At 42.6% G+C, this 13,483-nt stretch overlaps 1 protein-coding gene across 1 annotated transcript; it reads right to left on the bottom strand.

Annotated features, from left to right (window-relative positions):
• Positions 1 to 9,672: 9,672 nt before the first annotated feature.
• On the bottom strand, positions 9,673 to 12,872 carry LOC126176177 (putative nuclease HARBI1). Its single transcript, XM_049923318.1, has 3 exons — positions 12,839 to 12,872; positions 10,108 to 10,333; positions 9,673 to 9,835 (listed from the first exon to the last, which is right to left on the bottom strand). The coding sequence occupies exons 1-3, from the start codon at positions 12,870 to 12,872 to the stop codon at positions 9,673 to 9,675; spliced, it is 423 nt and encodes a 140-aa protein (XP_049779275.1).
• Positions 12,873 to 13,483: the final 611 nt, after the last annotated feature.

The raw sequence follows: 13,483 nt of genomic DNA on the forward strand, positions 1-13,483 counted from the left end.
TTGTAACTTGCCCTCCCAGCTTTAAATAAAAATAAACTGAACATGATCCTGGAGATAGAAGACATCGTCACCTGGCAACTTCATAAACTAAAATTTAGTACGCACGAAAGACTACAAAAAGGAGGAGGAGCCACAATTGGCGTCCAACGTGGGGCTCGAAGATAATTAAGATGTAACGATTAAAAGGACGCAAGAAACATCAAGATTACGTAATTGTCAAGAAATCAACAGTTTATGAAATTTCAAAACGAAATCTTACATAATGAAGACAATATAAATGACAATTTTCACTTTTTATGCTTACCATTAACTGTGAAATATTTACGATGTGTGATAATATTTTGTGTGTGACTATTCTGTGATACGTAACTAATATGTGTTCTCTTATATTGCATGATCCTGCTATGTTTGCTGACAAAAGTTTGCGTCGTAAATGGGCCTTTGACAAGAATATTCCTACTCGTCACATGCTGATGGTCAATGCATGACAGATGATCTGCCATCGACAAAAAGGTAAATACTGATAATTGTGCCACTGCCTTAATTGTTTTTTCATCTTGATGTGTATTGGATTAGTAATCTGTAGCATAGTTATTGTAAAAAAGGCGAGGTTTTGTTGTAGATTGATAGTAATTTGCTAACTGATACTAGTATATGTATAAGTGCCTACAACACGTGACGACTGACTTTATCTGGTAACTGTGAATAGCGAGATTATTTAGGACATGGTTAAGATACGTAAGGGTGTGATAGATCATAAGACACCTGACATGGGTTCAGTTATAAGTAATACTGACAATAATAAGTCAGAAACGAGAAGCTTGGTTGCCTGTAACAAAAGCTACATTCAATCTGAAATTTTACTTCCGTCAGAAACCTTGTTATTTCCTTTCTGAAATCCAGTGGGTAAGTGTTTAAGAGCATTGAAGTTGGCAGCACGAGATTTTGAATATAATGCTACTACTGCATTCACTTTCATCACTTAATAATACTTGGCTACTCACAAATATTGTCTGTGAATCATATAACAGAAACATAATATATTTTCACAATGTAAATTAACCATTACATACTAAATAAAGGTTTTGTATATGGAAGTCATACTTTCTGCTACTGCAGCTCAACAAACCATACATATTTCGGAGAGATCTTTAATATGGAGTATCACTGAAAACTGCATACCTTTATGGGAGCCTTTATATTTTATGAAGTAACAGCTTTTTCATGAGATTGAAACGTCCCCTTTGAACAATTATACAAGACTGTGCTTAAACTGACACAATATTTTTAGCGCAACGCAATCTGACTTCCAATAATCCCTACAAAAGAATGGCCCTGACTAACATTAACCTATACCTTTCACAAATCACTTACCTCACCAAAAATCTTCCTTACTCGAACTACTGCAATACAGCGAGCGCCACTACTGCCAGCTAAATAAAAGATTCAAACTAAAGAAGGCACTAACTACTGATAGGCATAGTTAGCAAATGAAAGATTTTAATAGAGAACAAACATTGTATTTACCTTAATAGTCATAATATATATAGCAGTTCATGACAAATTACAAAACTCCGCCATCTCTCTCCCAACATCCACCACTGCTGGCGGCTCACCTCCAACTGCGCAACGCTACGCGCTGTTCACATCCAGCTGCCGCTGCCCAACACTACAATGGCAGACAACAATGCGAACTAGCCACAGACTGCACACAGCACAGCCAGTGATTTTCGTACAGAGCGCTACGTGGCGTTACCAATATAAAACATAAACAGCCTACTTACAAGATGAGAAAACATTTTATTTTCCAAGCACAGATCAAAAACTCACAAGAATAAACAACTCGTAACCAAGCCGACTACGGCAAAGATAAAAATCTGTCAGCTACAGCTTTCACCCGCTGTTTTTGGCGCAGTGGATAAATGACGTCGCCACATCAGCCCCCCTCCCTTTGAAACCGGGTGCACCAGGTATGTGGGGAAACTTGCACTTGATTTTTCTACCAGCTCTCGTGAAAACATCTGGTGCAGGCAAAGGCTGCTCCTGTTCTGCACTTGCTGCTTCGTTGTCCTCTTCTGAAACCGAGGGCTCGGTGAGACTATCTGCTGTTTCTTTGGCCTCCATGTTTGAGGGTGATTTTGCAGACCGAGGAAGGAGTGTACCCTCTTCGGTGTAAGCAGGCTTAAGCCGCTCAATTGAGACTGTCTCTTCTTTACCATCCTTATCGATTTTCAAGCTGTGGCTTCCTCTTGTGATTACCCTGTATGGTCCAGAGTAAGGCGAAACAAGCGGCGGGCGCACCGTATCATCCCTAAGCCACACGTGGGACGTTGCTTGCAGGTCTTTATGTACAAACACTCTCCGCTCTCCATGTCTGACAGGGTTAGTGGGTTTGATGTTTCTCATTCTATCGCTGAGTTGTCTCGCGAATTGCGTGCATAGCTCAGGGGCGAACGTCTGTGTAGATGCTGGAACGATAAATTCTCCAGGAACTCTCAATTGCTCGCCATAAACCAATTCTGCGGAAGAGCATTGTAAGTCCTCCTTCACGGCCGTTCTCAATCCGAGTAGGACCAGCGGTAGTGCTTCAGGCCATGACGTGGAACTACACATTAATGCAGCTTTGAGCGTGCGGTGTAGTCGTTCCACCATTCCATTACTAGATGGATGATAGCTTGTGGTGCGTAGGTGGTTGCACCCGCACAGTAGTAAAAGCTCATTGAAAAGTTGGCTTTCAAACTGCCTTCCGAGATCTGTTGTTATGTTTTGCGGAACGCCAAACCTGGAGAACCATGAATGCAACAGTGCTTTTGCAACCGACTCCGCAGAAATGTCTTGTATTACAACTACTTCTGGCCACCTGGTAAAACGATTAATGATTGTGAGCAAATAGCGTTGTTCTGAAGAGCATGATAGCGAGCCCACAATGTCCACATGTATATGTGAAAATCTTGCAGATGGCGTCGGGAAGTCAGCAATAGGTGCAAAGACATGTCTGCCGATTTTATTACGCTGGCATGTTAGGCATGCACGCGCCCATGCACGACAATCTTTTTGTATTCCGGGCCACACTACTTTGGAGGAAACTAACTTGGCTGTAGCTCGTACTCCTGGATGTGATAGATTATAGTGCACTATAAATCTCGCGACGATATTGTTCTGGAATGTAAGGTCGCTCCTTTCCTTTTGCTACATCACACCAAATTCCGTCTGGAACATTTGAGACAGACACACGTCTGAGTTGCAGCGCAGTTCTCTGTTCCTCTATTAGACGGCGCAAGAAAGGATCTTCTCGTTGTTTAGACGCTAACTCGGTCCAACGAATTGAATTTAAACTGGCGCAATTCCTAGACAGGCAATCTGCGACCAGGTTGTCTTTTCCTGAAATGTGACGCACGTCAGTTGTGAACTGTGCAATGTACTCGACTTGCCTGCACTGACGTGGTGAATTGAGCTCTGTGTCTCGTTGAAATATAGCTACTAACGGCTTGTGATCGGTAAAAATTGCAAAGTGCCTCCCTTCGACAGACGTGCGAAAATGCTTTATGGCTAAGTAAATAGCAAGCAACTCACGGACAATAGCACTCCATTTTTGCTGCTGTCGAGTCAGGTTTTTAGAGAAAAATGCGAGCGGCTGCCATCTGCCATCAACTTCTTGCTGTAGCGCTGCACCCACTGCTGTTTGGTGCGCATCAACCATGAGCGCTAAAGGAGCGCTCAATCTTGGATGTCCCAGTAGTGTTGCTCGAGAAAGACATTTCTTTAAGTAATGGAAAGCTGCTTCAGCATCTGGACTCCATGGAATTTTACGATTTCCTGTTGTATTTTTACCTGCAAGTAACGTTGTGAGTGGCTCTTGGGCGGCAGCTAATTAGGTAAGTGACGTCTGTAATAGTTGAGCATGCCTACAAATCTGCGAAGTCCTTTGTAAGTTGTGGGAAGGGGCATCTGTTGTACTGCTTCAACCCGCTCAGGCAAAGGTGACAGGCCTGCTGCTGAAACCAAATATCCCAGGAACTTAACCTCGCGTTTTCCAAACGTGCACTTTGTTTCGTTAATAATTATGCCATGCCGGCCGCGGTGGTCTAGCGGTTCTGGCGCTGCAGTCCGGAACCGCGGGACTGCTACGGTCGCAGGTTCGAATCCTGCCTCGGGCATGGGTGTGTGTGATGTCCTTAGGTTAGTTAGGTTTAAGTAGTTCTAAGTTCTAGGGGACTGATGACCTAAGATGTTGAGTCCCATAGTGCTCAGAGCCATTTGAACCATTTTTTTTTAATTATGCCATACTCTGTCAGACGGCGGAAAAGCTGCCGCAGATGTTCGACATGCTGATATACAGAACCAGAGAATACTAAAATGTCGTCCATATAACAAAATACGAATGGTAATTCTCGAAGCACCTCATGCATGAATCTTTGTCATGTTTGGGCAGCGTTTCTGAGGCCAAATGGCATAAAATTGTACTCAAACAAACCGAATGGTGTGATAACTGCTGTTTTTTTAATGTCAGATGGAGCCATGGGAATCTGGGAAAATGCTTTGGCGCAATCAATCACACTAAATATTTTGGCATTGCTAATCGTACTGTTAAAATCAGTCACATTGGGTACTGGGTAGCGGTCGGGAATTGTGCGGGCATTGAGCGCCCTGTAGTCTCCACATACTCTCCATGAATTGTCTTTTTCACGGACCATGTGAATTGGAGATGCCCATGAACTATCAGACCTACTTAAATACCTGTTTTTAGAAGTCTGTCGAACTCAGCTCGCGCCGCGAGCAGCTTCTCTGGAGGCAGACGCCGCGGGCGGAAGGCAACGGGTTGACCTTGTGTCGTGCTGATGTGGTGTTGAGTATTTTGTCTGCATTTCCTGGTTGCGTTGACGGGTTCGGTAAGTGCTGGAAAGTCTTGAAGCAGTTTACGAAAAAGTGATTCCTCCGACAGTGCTCTGATATTGCCTACAGTATACGAATCGTTACGACTGTCGGGTGTCTTCTTGCGTGACGCACACGTGTGCGCCCCGCTTAGTTGCGGGTACGTAATCGTATCACAATATCCCGACGCGGATGACGCGGTAGAGGAGCCGGAAATCTTCGTGCGGAAAGACACGGGCACATCGCACTGCACTTGAACCGACGCGGAAGACGCAGTAGGCAATATCCCTTCTGTGGGAACTGTCACCAAACGACGGTTAACCAGGTCGGGCATAAGTCGGTAGTTCCGTAAAAAGTCCGCCCCAATTATAGGACTCGGCACATCAGCAACCACAAAAGTCCATTTTGGATGGAAGTTGGAATTCAGATGTAATGCCAACTGTTTCTCACCATAGGTAGATATTCTGGAATTGTTTGCCGCAGTCAGCACATGTTGCGTCGTTGTCGCGAGTATATCACCTCTCTTTCTTGGATAAACACTGACTTCTGAACCTGTGTCAGTCAAACTTCTCACCTGAAGAGAGGTCCAACACGAACAATCGGTGTGATTGGTTGACTGCAGATACCGTGGCGTTTTCACCTCTTTGAATCACGCTATGACTCGGGCGCCTATGTTGTTGTTGACGAACGTTAGCGCCCTTTAACGCCCGCCTTTTAAGTTTGGGTAGCTGCAGGATTGAATACATTGACGGGCAGTGTTACCGAAGCGTCTGTGGTACCAGCACCATTGATCTGTCAAATCCTGTTGGATAGCATTTCTTCGTCTTTTCCAACTGCGACTTCGTAGCTGCTGGTGGTGTGAAGTTACTTGCACGTTGAGTTTTGCCACTTGTGCTGCCATTTGCTGTATGGTGGGTTCGGTCGATGAGCACCGCTGTTGGGAAGTATTATTGCATGTTCCTGGCTCACTGACGTCAGATTCCATCACACTAGACGTTCTTGGGCCTCTATCCTGGCTGTAGTTGAATTCGGAACACGCAGAAACTTCGGTTAAGGTGTTTGCGATGGTGTCTGCCTTTTTTGCTAAGACTTGCAATGGTAAGTCTGTTTCTGCTGCAATGACGGCACGGATGTTGGCAGGAAGTTTACGAAGCCATATTAGACGTAAGGACTCTTCAGGTAGGAGTTCCGGGCCGGCTAATGTACGTAAGGCTTTGAGTACTTGTGACGGAGTCTTGTCGCCCAAATCTTCGTATGCGAAAATTTTTTGTAGTCGCAAATCTGGTGACAACGTATAATGCTATATGAGAGCTTCCTTTAGCACAAAGTAATTTTGTTGCGACAAGGTTTCTTCTACTTGCTCTATAACTTCTAAATTTAGATGTGAAACCACTATATTAAATTTGTCAATGTTGTTAGACACCCCACGCTGCCGAAATATGCATTCAGCCTGCGTAAACCAAAGCTGGGGGCGCGTCGGCCAGAATGCGGAAAGCTTAACATTTCCGTGTCGCGCGTAGGTTGCGTTAACATCTATCGTTCCTTTTTGTGGCGAATCAAAGGCCGTGGACCGCGATCCTTGGTCGAACAGACTGTAGTCTTCAATCTTGATTTCACTGCCCCATGCTTTTGTCTCTGAATTCATTATTCTCGTCGGTATATATATTTTCTTTATGCTTCTGCTACGATTTTTCGGGGTCACCACTATGGGAGCCTTTATATTTTATGAAGTAACAGCTTTTTCATGAGATGAGAAAACATTTTATTTTCCAAGCACGGATCAAAAACTCACAAGAATAAACAACTCGTAACCAAGCCGACTGCGGCAAAGATAAAAATCTGTCAGCTACAGCTTTCACCCGCTGTTTTTGGCTCAGTGGATAAATGACATCGCCACACCTTTGTAATACACAATACATACAAAAACCACCAAAGACGGCAACGGCTTTGGAAGCATTGAAATCAAGATGGTGACTGTTTTGCCTTTGATGCTAGGCGGTGGTGGGGGAAAGATAGTGGCGTCACAAAGTGGCGTCAATGAAGTTGCATCACAGGAATTTCGGTGTTCCCACACACAACTTCAATGACGTTACTCGAGTGCTGGCCAAGTGGCATCATTGTTGTTTCATATGGAAACCCAGATAGATATACTCTAGAACTGGTCACACAAACTATTTGTATATTGTTTTCTTTACAGATGCACTGCACTTTCCCTGCATAACCCATCCAACAAATGTGTCTTTCATTTGCCTTCTGTAAAATTAATTTTTCATGTTTTAGTCAGTTGCCAAATCATATTATTATAAGTTTGCACAACATGTGCCACAGTTCCAAATTTATTACAAGCCAAGGTGAAAAATGGAATTGCCCTTTAATATTATGATCTGTTATCAGCTATTACGTGCTCTGTAAATTGGCACTCATTCTTTAATCATTAGTTCTGGCACGCAAGTAATAAGGTGCGAACTGCAAGGAATTCACACCAGACACCAACAAAAAAAAAAAAAAAATAGAACATTAAGAAAAGCGCTCTACAATGAATTATTTACTGTGCTGCTGTGTTATTCAAAACCCAACTTACGCTTCCCCCTTGATAATCTAAGCAAGCAAGCAGACAGGTGTTGTATTGACTGAATTGTTCTATGTCTCTCATCAAAATATGAACGATTTGTAATCATACAGACTGCAACATACAGCCTGTATCGAAAATAAAGCTAATTTTCTTCTTATCTATCTTTGTTGCAAACTATAACAATTAAAATGTCAATAATCGACCTAGACTAAGAGTCACTGTGATCCTTTCTTCATAAGTGAAAGAACGTGGACCAATTACAACGAATGACGAAACAATGTAACTCTATGAAGAATGTTCATAAACGACATTAGGGCTGCTGTGTCAGTAACGGTTCTTATGGTCTCGGATTGTAAGACTAGTTTCATTTGAGCTTGTCCTAAAAACTTTTGTCCTCGTTTATGTTCGTCCCCATTTGTTATCAAAATTCTGTCGTTACTGCTGATCTACTTCGATTCTCGTATGATCCATAACTCATATGGACGAAAATGTGAGTCGTCATAATCTGGCGAACACTCTCTCATCGGGGCAGTCTATATGCAGCTGACTGCCTTGCTTTGGGGCTGAACGCCGTGGACTGAAACGCACAGAGTGTGTAATATGGTGCGTAAAAGAGGATAGATTCATGCAGGCTATGAGCCGGAGGCAGGGACAAGTCGAACAAAAGTCTTGACCAATGTCGATACACAAGGGCGTGTTGAAAAGTAATATCTCCGAACTTTTTATTCTGTTCTCTATATCAGTTGAGGTATTACATGTCACATATATTACCCGGATAACTTTCCAGCTGATACAAGCTGCAAATCAAAACTCGAAGGCGAGTCGTGATGTACTTTCTGTATTTTAGGATGGTGAGTGCTGCCAAGTGCTATAGGATCAGTACTTGTGCTTTATATAATTTTAGTAACAGCACCTTCCTCCAAAAAAAATCGTTCATCAAACATATCAGTGAATATCTAAGGGAATAAACGTATATTTTTGAGAGCTTTCGGAAATTACGAAGTATGTAATGTGTCAATTATGGAGTCACGATTATTTACATTATAAACTTATAAACTCCTCAGGGTGTGTCAGTCAGAAAGCGTTATCCTGCCACAGTGCTATGAAGTTGTATGAAATTCAGATGATTTGGTCCACAGCTACTGCGTGAGGTTGTCTAGGAGGGGGAGGACTAGGCCAAAGTAAGGGTTAAACATCATACATGACCAAAATAGCCGTGAAGGCGGCTAAGGCGCATAAGCAGACGGCGACGTACTGGAGAAGATAAAAAGAAAGGACACATTGCGAACCTCACGCTGTCCCCAAATTCACTGAACAGGAGTAAGGTACCCCACCGTAGTTCGAAGACGCCACGCTTCCATCTTGAGCAAGGCGTCACAACCACGGACTTCCGTAGTGGGAATAACTTCGGTCGCCTCGTGTCCTCCGGAGCCGCCAGGGCATGCCCGGCAAAAGAGGGAGAGAACATGCGGTTCTAGTGAAGAACAGAGAGTTGTTGAGAAAAGCAGACGATCTTCATTCCTTAAAAATGCGTTTAACACAAGACGAATACAATGCAAAAATGGTATTAATAGAAAGACAAAGAGAAATCATGTAAGAAGAGCATAACCTAAAAATGGAAATTATGAATCAATTCAAGAACGTAATGGAGCAAACTTCAGGTTCCAGTTCTTCAGGCAAAGTGCTCCAGAAATTTGGGTTTTTGTTAATGAATAAGAAAATATTCATATGTATAAAACATATCTTATTCCCTTGGTATTTTTCCAAATGGTTAATATGCTCTTGTTTCTTGTATGGCATAATATTTGTGTTTATCATTTCAAAATCGGTACTAATTTTTGTTAATACCACATTATAATATTTATCTGACTTTGCAGTATTACAAAATAAGTTCTTATTTTTAGACGTAATCGAAACATTGTATGACTTTGAATACTCAATTAAGAAATAAAATGAGAATTTTGATTCCCAAGCAAAAAATAAAATAAAATAAGAAAGAAAGAAAAAAAGAACATAATTATAAAATTACCCATAATAAAATGAGTCACTTTACACTGCAATAGTGATAATCCGGTGGCTCATTTATTCATTTAAGAAGGAAAAGTCTTTACACTAACTTCTAATTTTACTAGCAAACTCGGTACAATTTTAATTAAAGAAGTATAATAGACCCTCTGACAGCTTGGCCTGCAGCATCTGATTCTGGTTGAAATGCATATTGTTCTATGTCATTCACCTCCACAGCACACATTTCTAACTTCTATTCCAAAGTTGTGCAGAACTGCAGCAGCCACAATTATATTCCGACACTTGTTTGGTTTAAATCGCATTGTTTTAGTAAGAATTTGGAAACGTTTCTTCCAAACACCGAACGCTCGCTCTATTACACATCTGGTAGCATTAGGAGCTCTAATGTAGCGCCGTTCGGCTCCTGTGCAGTCTCGGAATACAGCCGGCCGGTGTGGCCGTGCGGTTCTAAGCGCGTCAGTTTGGAACCTCGTGACCGCTACGGTCGCAGGTTCGAATCCTGCCTTGGGCATGGATGTGTGTGATGTCCTTAGGTTAGTTAGGTTTAAGTAGTTCTACGTTCTAGGGGACTGATGACCTCAGTAGTTAAGTCCCATAGTGCTCTGAACCATTTGAACCAGTCTCGGAATACAGGCGTCATAAGATGTTTGGAGAGAGCATATCCACTGTCTCCAACAAGCAATCCATCGTATTGTCTATTTTCAAATTCTGCAGCACCTCCACTATTGTCCCAAATGCGTGCATCATGCATGGAACCCGGCCAACGGCTTACCACGTTCAAAGTCTTCATATTGACATCACAGGTGATTTGTGGATTGATAGAAAAGAAATTCTTGCGATTTCTGTATAGTTCTGCCTGTGCTCCAGAAAGACAAAGTATGGGTATATGTACACAATCTACGGCCCCTATGACATTTGGGACTTCACCAATTCGATAGAATTTCCTTTTTGTTCTTTGATATATTTCCTTGGCTATGTGGCATGGACACATACAGTGGCTTAACGGCAATTAAACTGTTTATCACACTGAGAAAATCTCTTCCAGCAGCAGTACGACGGATATTATTGAGATCCCCTACTACGATTTGATAAGTAACTGTGCGAAAGATTCACAGTCCACAAAGAAGTTGCAGCCTAGGAGACAAGGCACGTTCCCTGTCAGAATTAAGCTGCAGTAACGGCTCCAGAATACCAAGCAGCAACTCAAAAGATTCCGTACGAAACCCAAACCGCTCTTTGAGATCACTGTCGCTATTGTTATTGTTGTGGTCTTCAGTCCTGAGACTGGTTTGATGCAGCTCTCCATGCTACGCTATCCTGCGCAAGCTTCTTCATCTCCCAGTACCTACTGCAACCTACATCCTTCTGAATCTGCTTAGTGTATTCATCTCTTGGTCTCCCTCTACGATTTTTACCCTCCCTGCTGCCCTCCAGTGCTAAATTGGTGATCCCTTGATGCCTCAGAACATGTCCTCCCAACCAATCCCTTCTTCTAGTCAAGTTGTGACACAAACTCCTCTTCTCCCCAATCCTATTCAATACCTCCGCATTAGTTATGTGATCTACCCATCTAATCTTCAGCATTCTTCTATAGCACCACATTTCGAAAGCTTCTATTCTCTTTTTGTCTAAACTATTTATCGTCCATGTTTCACTTCCATACATGGCTACACTCCATACAAATACTTTCAGAAATGACTTCCTGACACTTAAAACTATACTCGATGTTAACAAATTTCTCTTCTTCAGAAATGCTTTCCTTGCCATTGCCAGTCTACATTTTATATCCTCTCTACTTCGACCATCATCAGTTATTTTGCTCCCCAAATAGCAAAACTCCTTTACTACTTTAAGTGTCTCATTTCCTAATATAATTCCCGCAGCATCACCCGACTTAATTCGACTACATTCCATTATCCTCGTTTTGCTTTTGTTGATGTTCATCTTATACCCTCCTTTAAAGACACTGTCCATTCCGTTCAACTGCTCTTCCAAGTCCTTTGCTGTCTCTGACAGAATTACAATGTCATCGGCGAACCTCAAAGTTTTTATTTCTTCTCCATGGATTTTAATACCTACTCCGAATTTTTCTTTTGTTTCCTTCACTGCTTGCTCAATATACACATTGAATAGCATCGGGGAGAGGCTATACAACCGTGTCTCACTCCCTTCCCAACCACTGCTTCCCTTTCATGTCCCTCGACTCTTATAACTGCCATCTGGTTTCTGTACAAATTGTAAATAGCCTTTAGCTCCCTGTATTTTACCCCTGCCACCTTCAGGAATTGAAAGCTAGTATTCCAGTCAACATTGTCAAAAGCTTTCTCTAAGTCTATAAATGCTAGAAACGTAGGTTTGCCTTTCCTTAATCTTTCTTCTAAGATAAATCGTAGGGTCAGTATTGCCTCACGTGTTCCAGTATTTCTACGGAATCCAAACTGATCTTCCCCGAGGTCGGCTTCTACCAGTTTTTCCATTCGTCTGTAAAGAATTCGCGTTAGTATTTTGCAGCCGTGACTTATTAAACTGATAGTTCTGTAATTTTCACATCTGTCAACACCTGCTTTCTTTGGGATTGGAATTATTATATTCTTCTTGAAGTCTGAGGGTATTTCCCCCGTCTCATACATCTTGCTCACCAGATGGTAGAGTTTTGTCAGGACTGGCTCTCCCAAGGCTGTCAGTAGTTCTAATGGGATGTTGTCTATTCCCGGGACCTTGTTTCGACTCAGGTCTTTCAGTGCTCTGTCAAACTCTTCACACAGTATCATATCTCCCATTTCATCTTCATCTACATCCTCTTCCATTTCCATAATATTGTCCTCAAGTACATCGCCCTTGTATAGACCCTCTATATACTCCTTCGACCTTTCTGCTTTCCGTTCTTTGCTTAGAACTGGGTATCCATCTGAGCTCTTGATATTCATACAAGTGGTCCTCTTTTCTCCAAAGGTCTCTTTAATTTTCCCACTGTCGCTATACATCACAAACTGAACTCTTCTCTCCATTACAACACTCATTCTTGGGATGTTCACCTCTTCCTCCACCTCCATATACTCTTCGTAATCCAGGTAATCCATAGAATTCGACACTTAAAACACAGAACTTAAAGATCACACCTTACTCTCTTACTTTACTCCTGCTACAGCATAGGAGTAAGTTTTGGTCTTATTTCTTCCTTAAGTTACTAATGTAGTAGCGTACTCTTCAGTGGTGATCTCCACCCGTAATGGAGTAAATAAATTTAGTTTGGAAGTAAACGAAAAATTTACTCCTGGAGTAATGTACTCTTTTAGTTCAGTACTATCGACTGGAAGTCGCCTATTTCCTTCTCTCTTAGTAACTTACTATTTTAGTTTCACTTACTCCTGACGAGCTCGCCACCCTTATTCTCGGACATGCGGCCTAGGCGGAATACTAAAGTCCAGCCGTCTGATGGAGAAATTGCACAGCTCGAATGACGACACGCCGTCCCTTATGAGCACTTCCTGCTCTTGCCTGCCGTCGTCTACCCACTTTTCACAACGCCACTTGTTTTCGTCAGAATGGCTCTCGCTCCTCGAAGAGGCATTGATGGCATGCGAAAGATGTACCGCGATCTATCGACAGGGTACAGTTCATGAATGATATGCAGTCTCGCTTGAGTGGAAGTCAGTTAGAGTTACAGTGTCGAGCATTATGATTTATTTATTTCAGTCCAGATTTCAATCAGTAGTAGTCTGTGAATTCATGTCGGGAACCCCAGCCTGGCTGTGTGTCCGTGGACGCGTTCATGCCATGGGCCACGTAGGAAGCGCGAGGCCGGCCGGGTCTTCCTATAGCCGGAATCACCAACGATGGCGGTCGAGTTTAGGCTTGTTCTGCGCACCTACGTTACGTATTCTCTGACAGCCAATGTGCGTTCAGTAGTGTTCTGAGTGCCCTGCTGTGAATGTTGCAGCTCATGCGAGCATTAAACGTGATCGTAGCGAGTTGTTTAGTGAATTTTGATTCCATTTGTTGCGAGTTCTC

This window comes from Schistocerca cancellata, chromosome 3 (genome assembly GCF_023864275.1).
Source record: "Schistocerca cancellata isolate TAMUIC-IGC-003103 chromosome 3, iqSchCanc2.1, whole genome shotgun sequence".
Taxonomy (NCBI): Eukaryota; Metazoa; Arthropoda; class Insecta; order Orthoptera; family Acrididae; genus Schistocerca; species Schistocerca cancellata.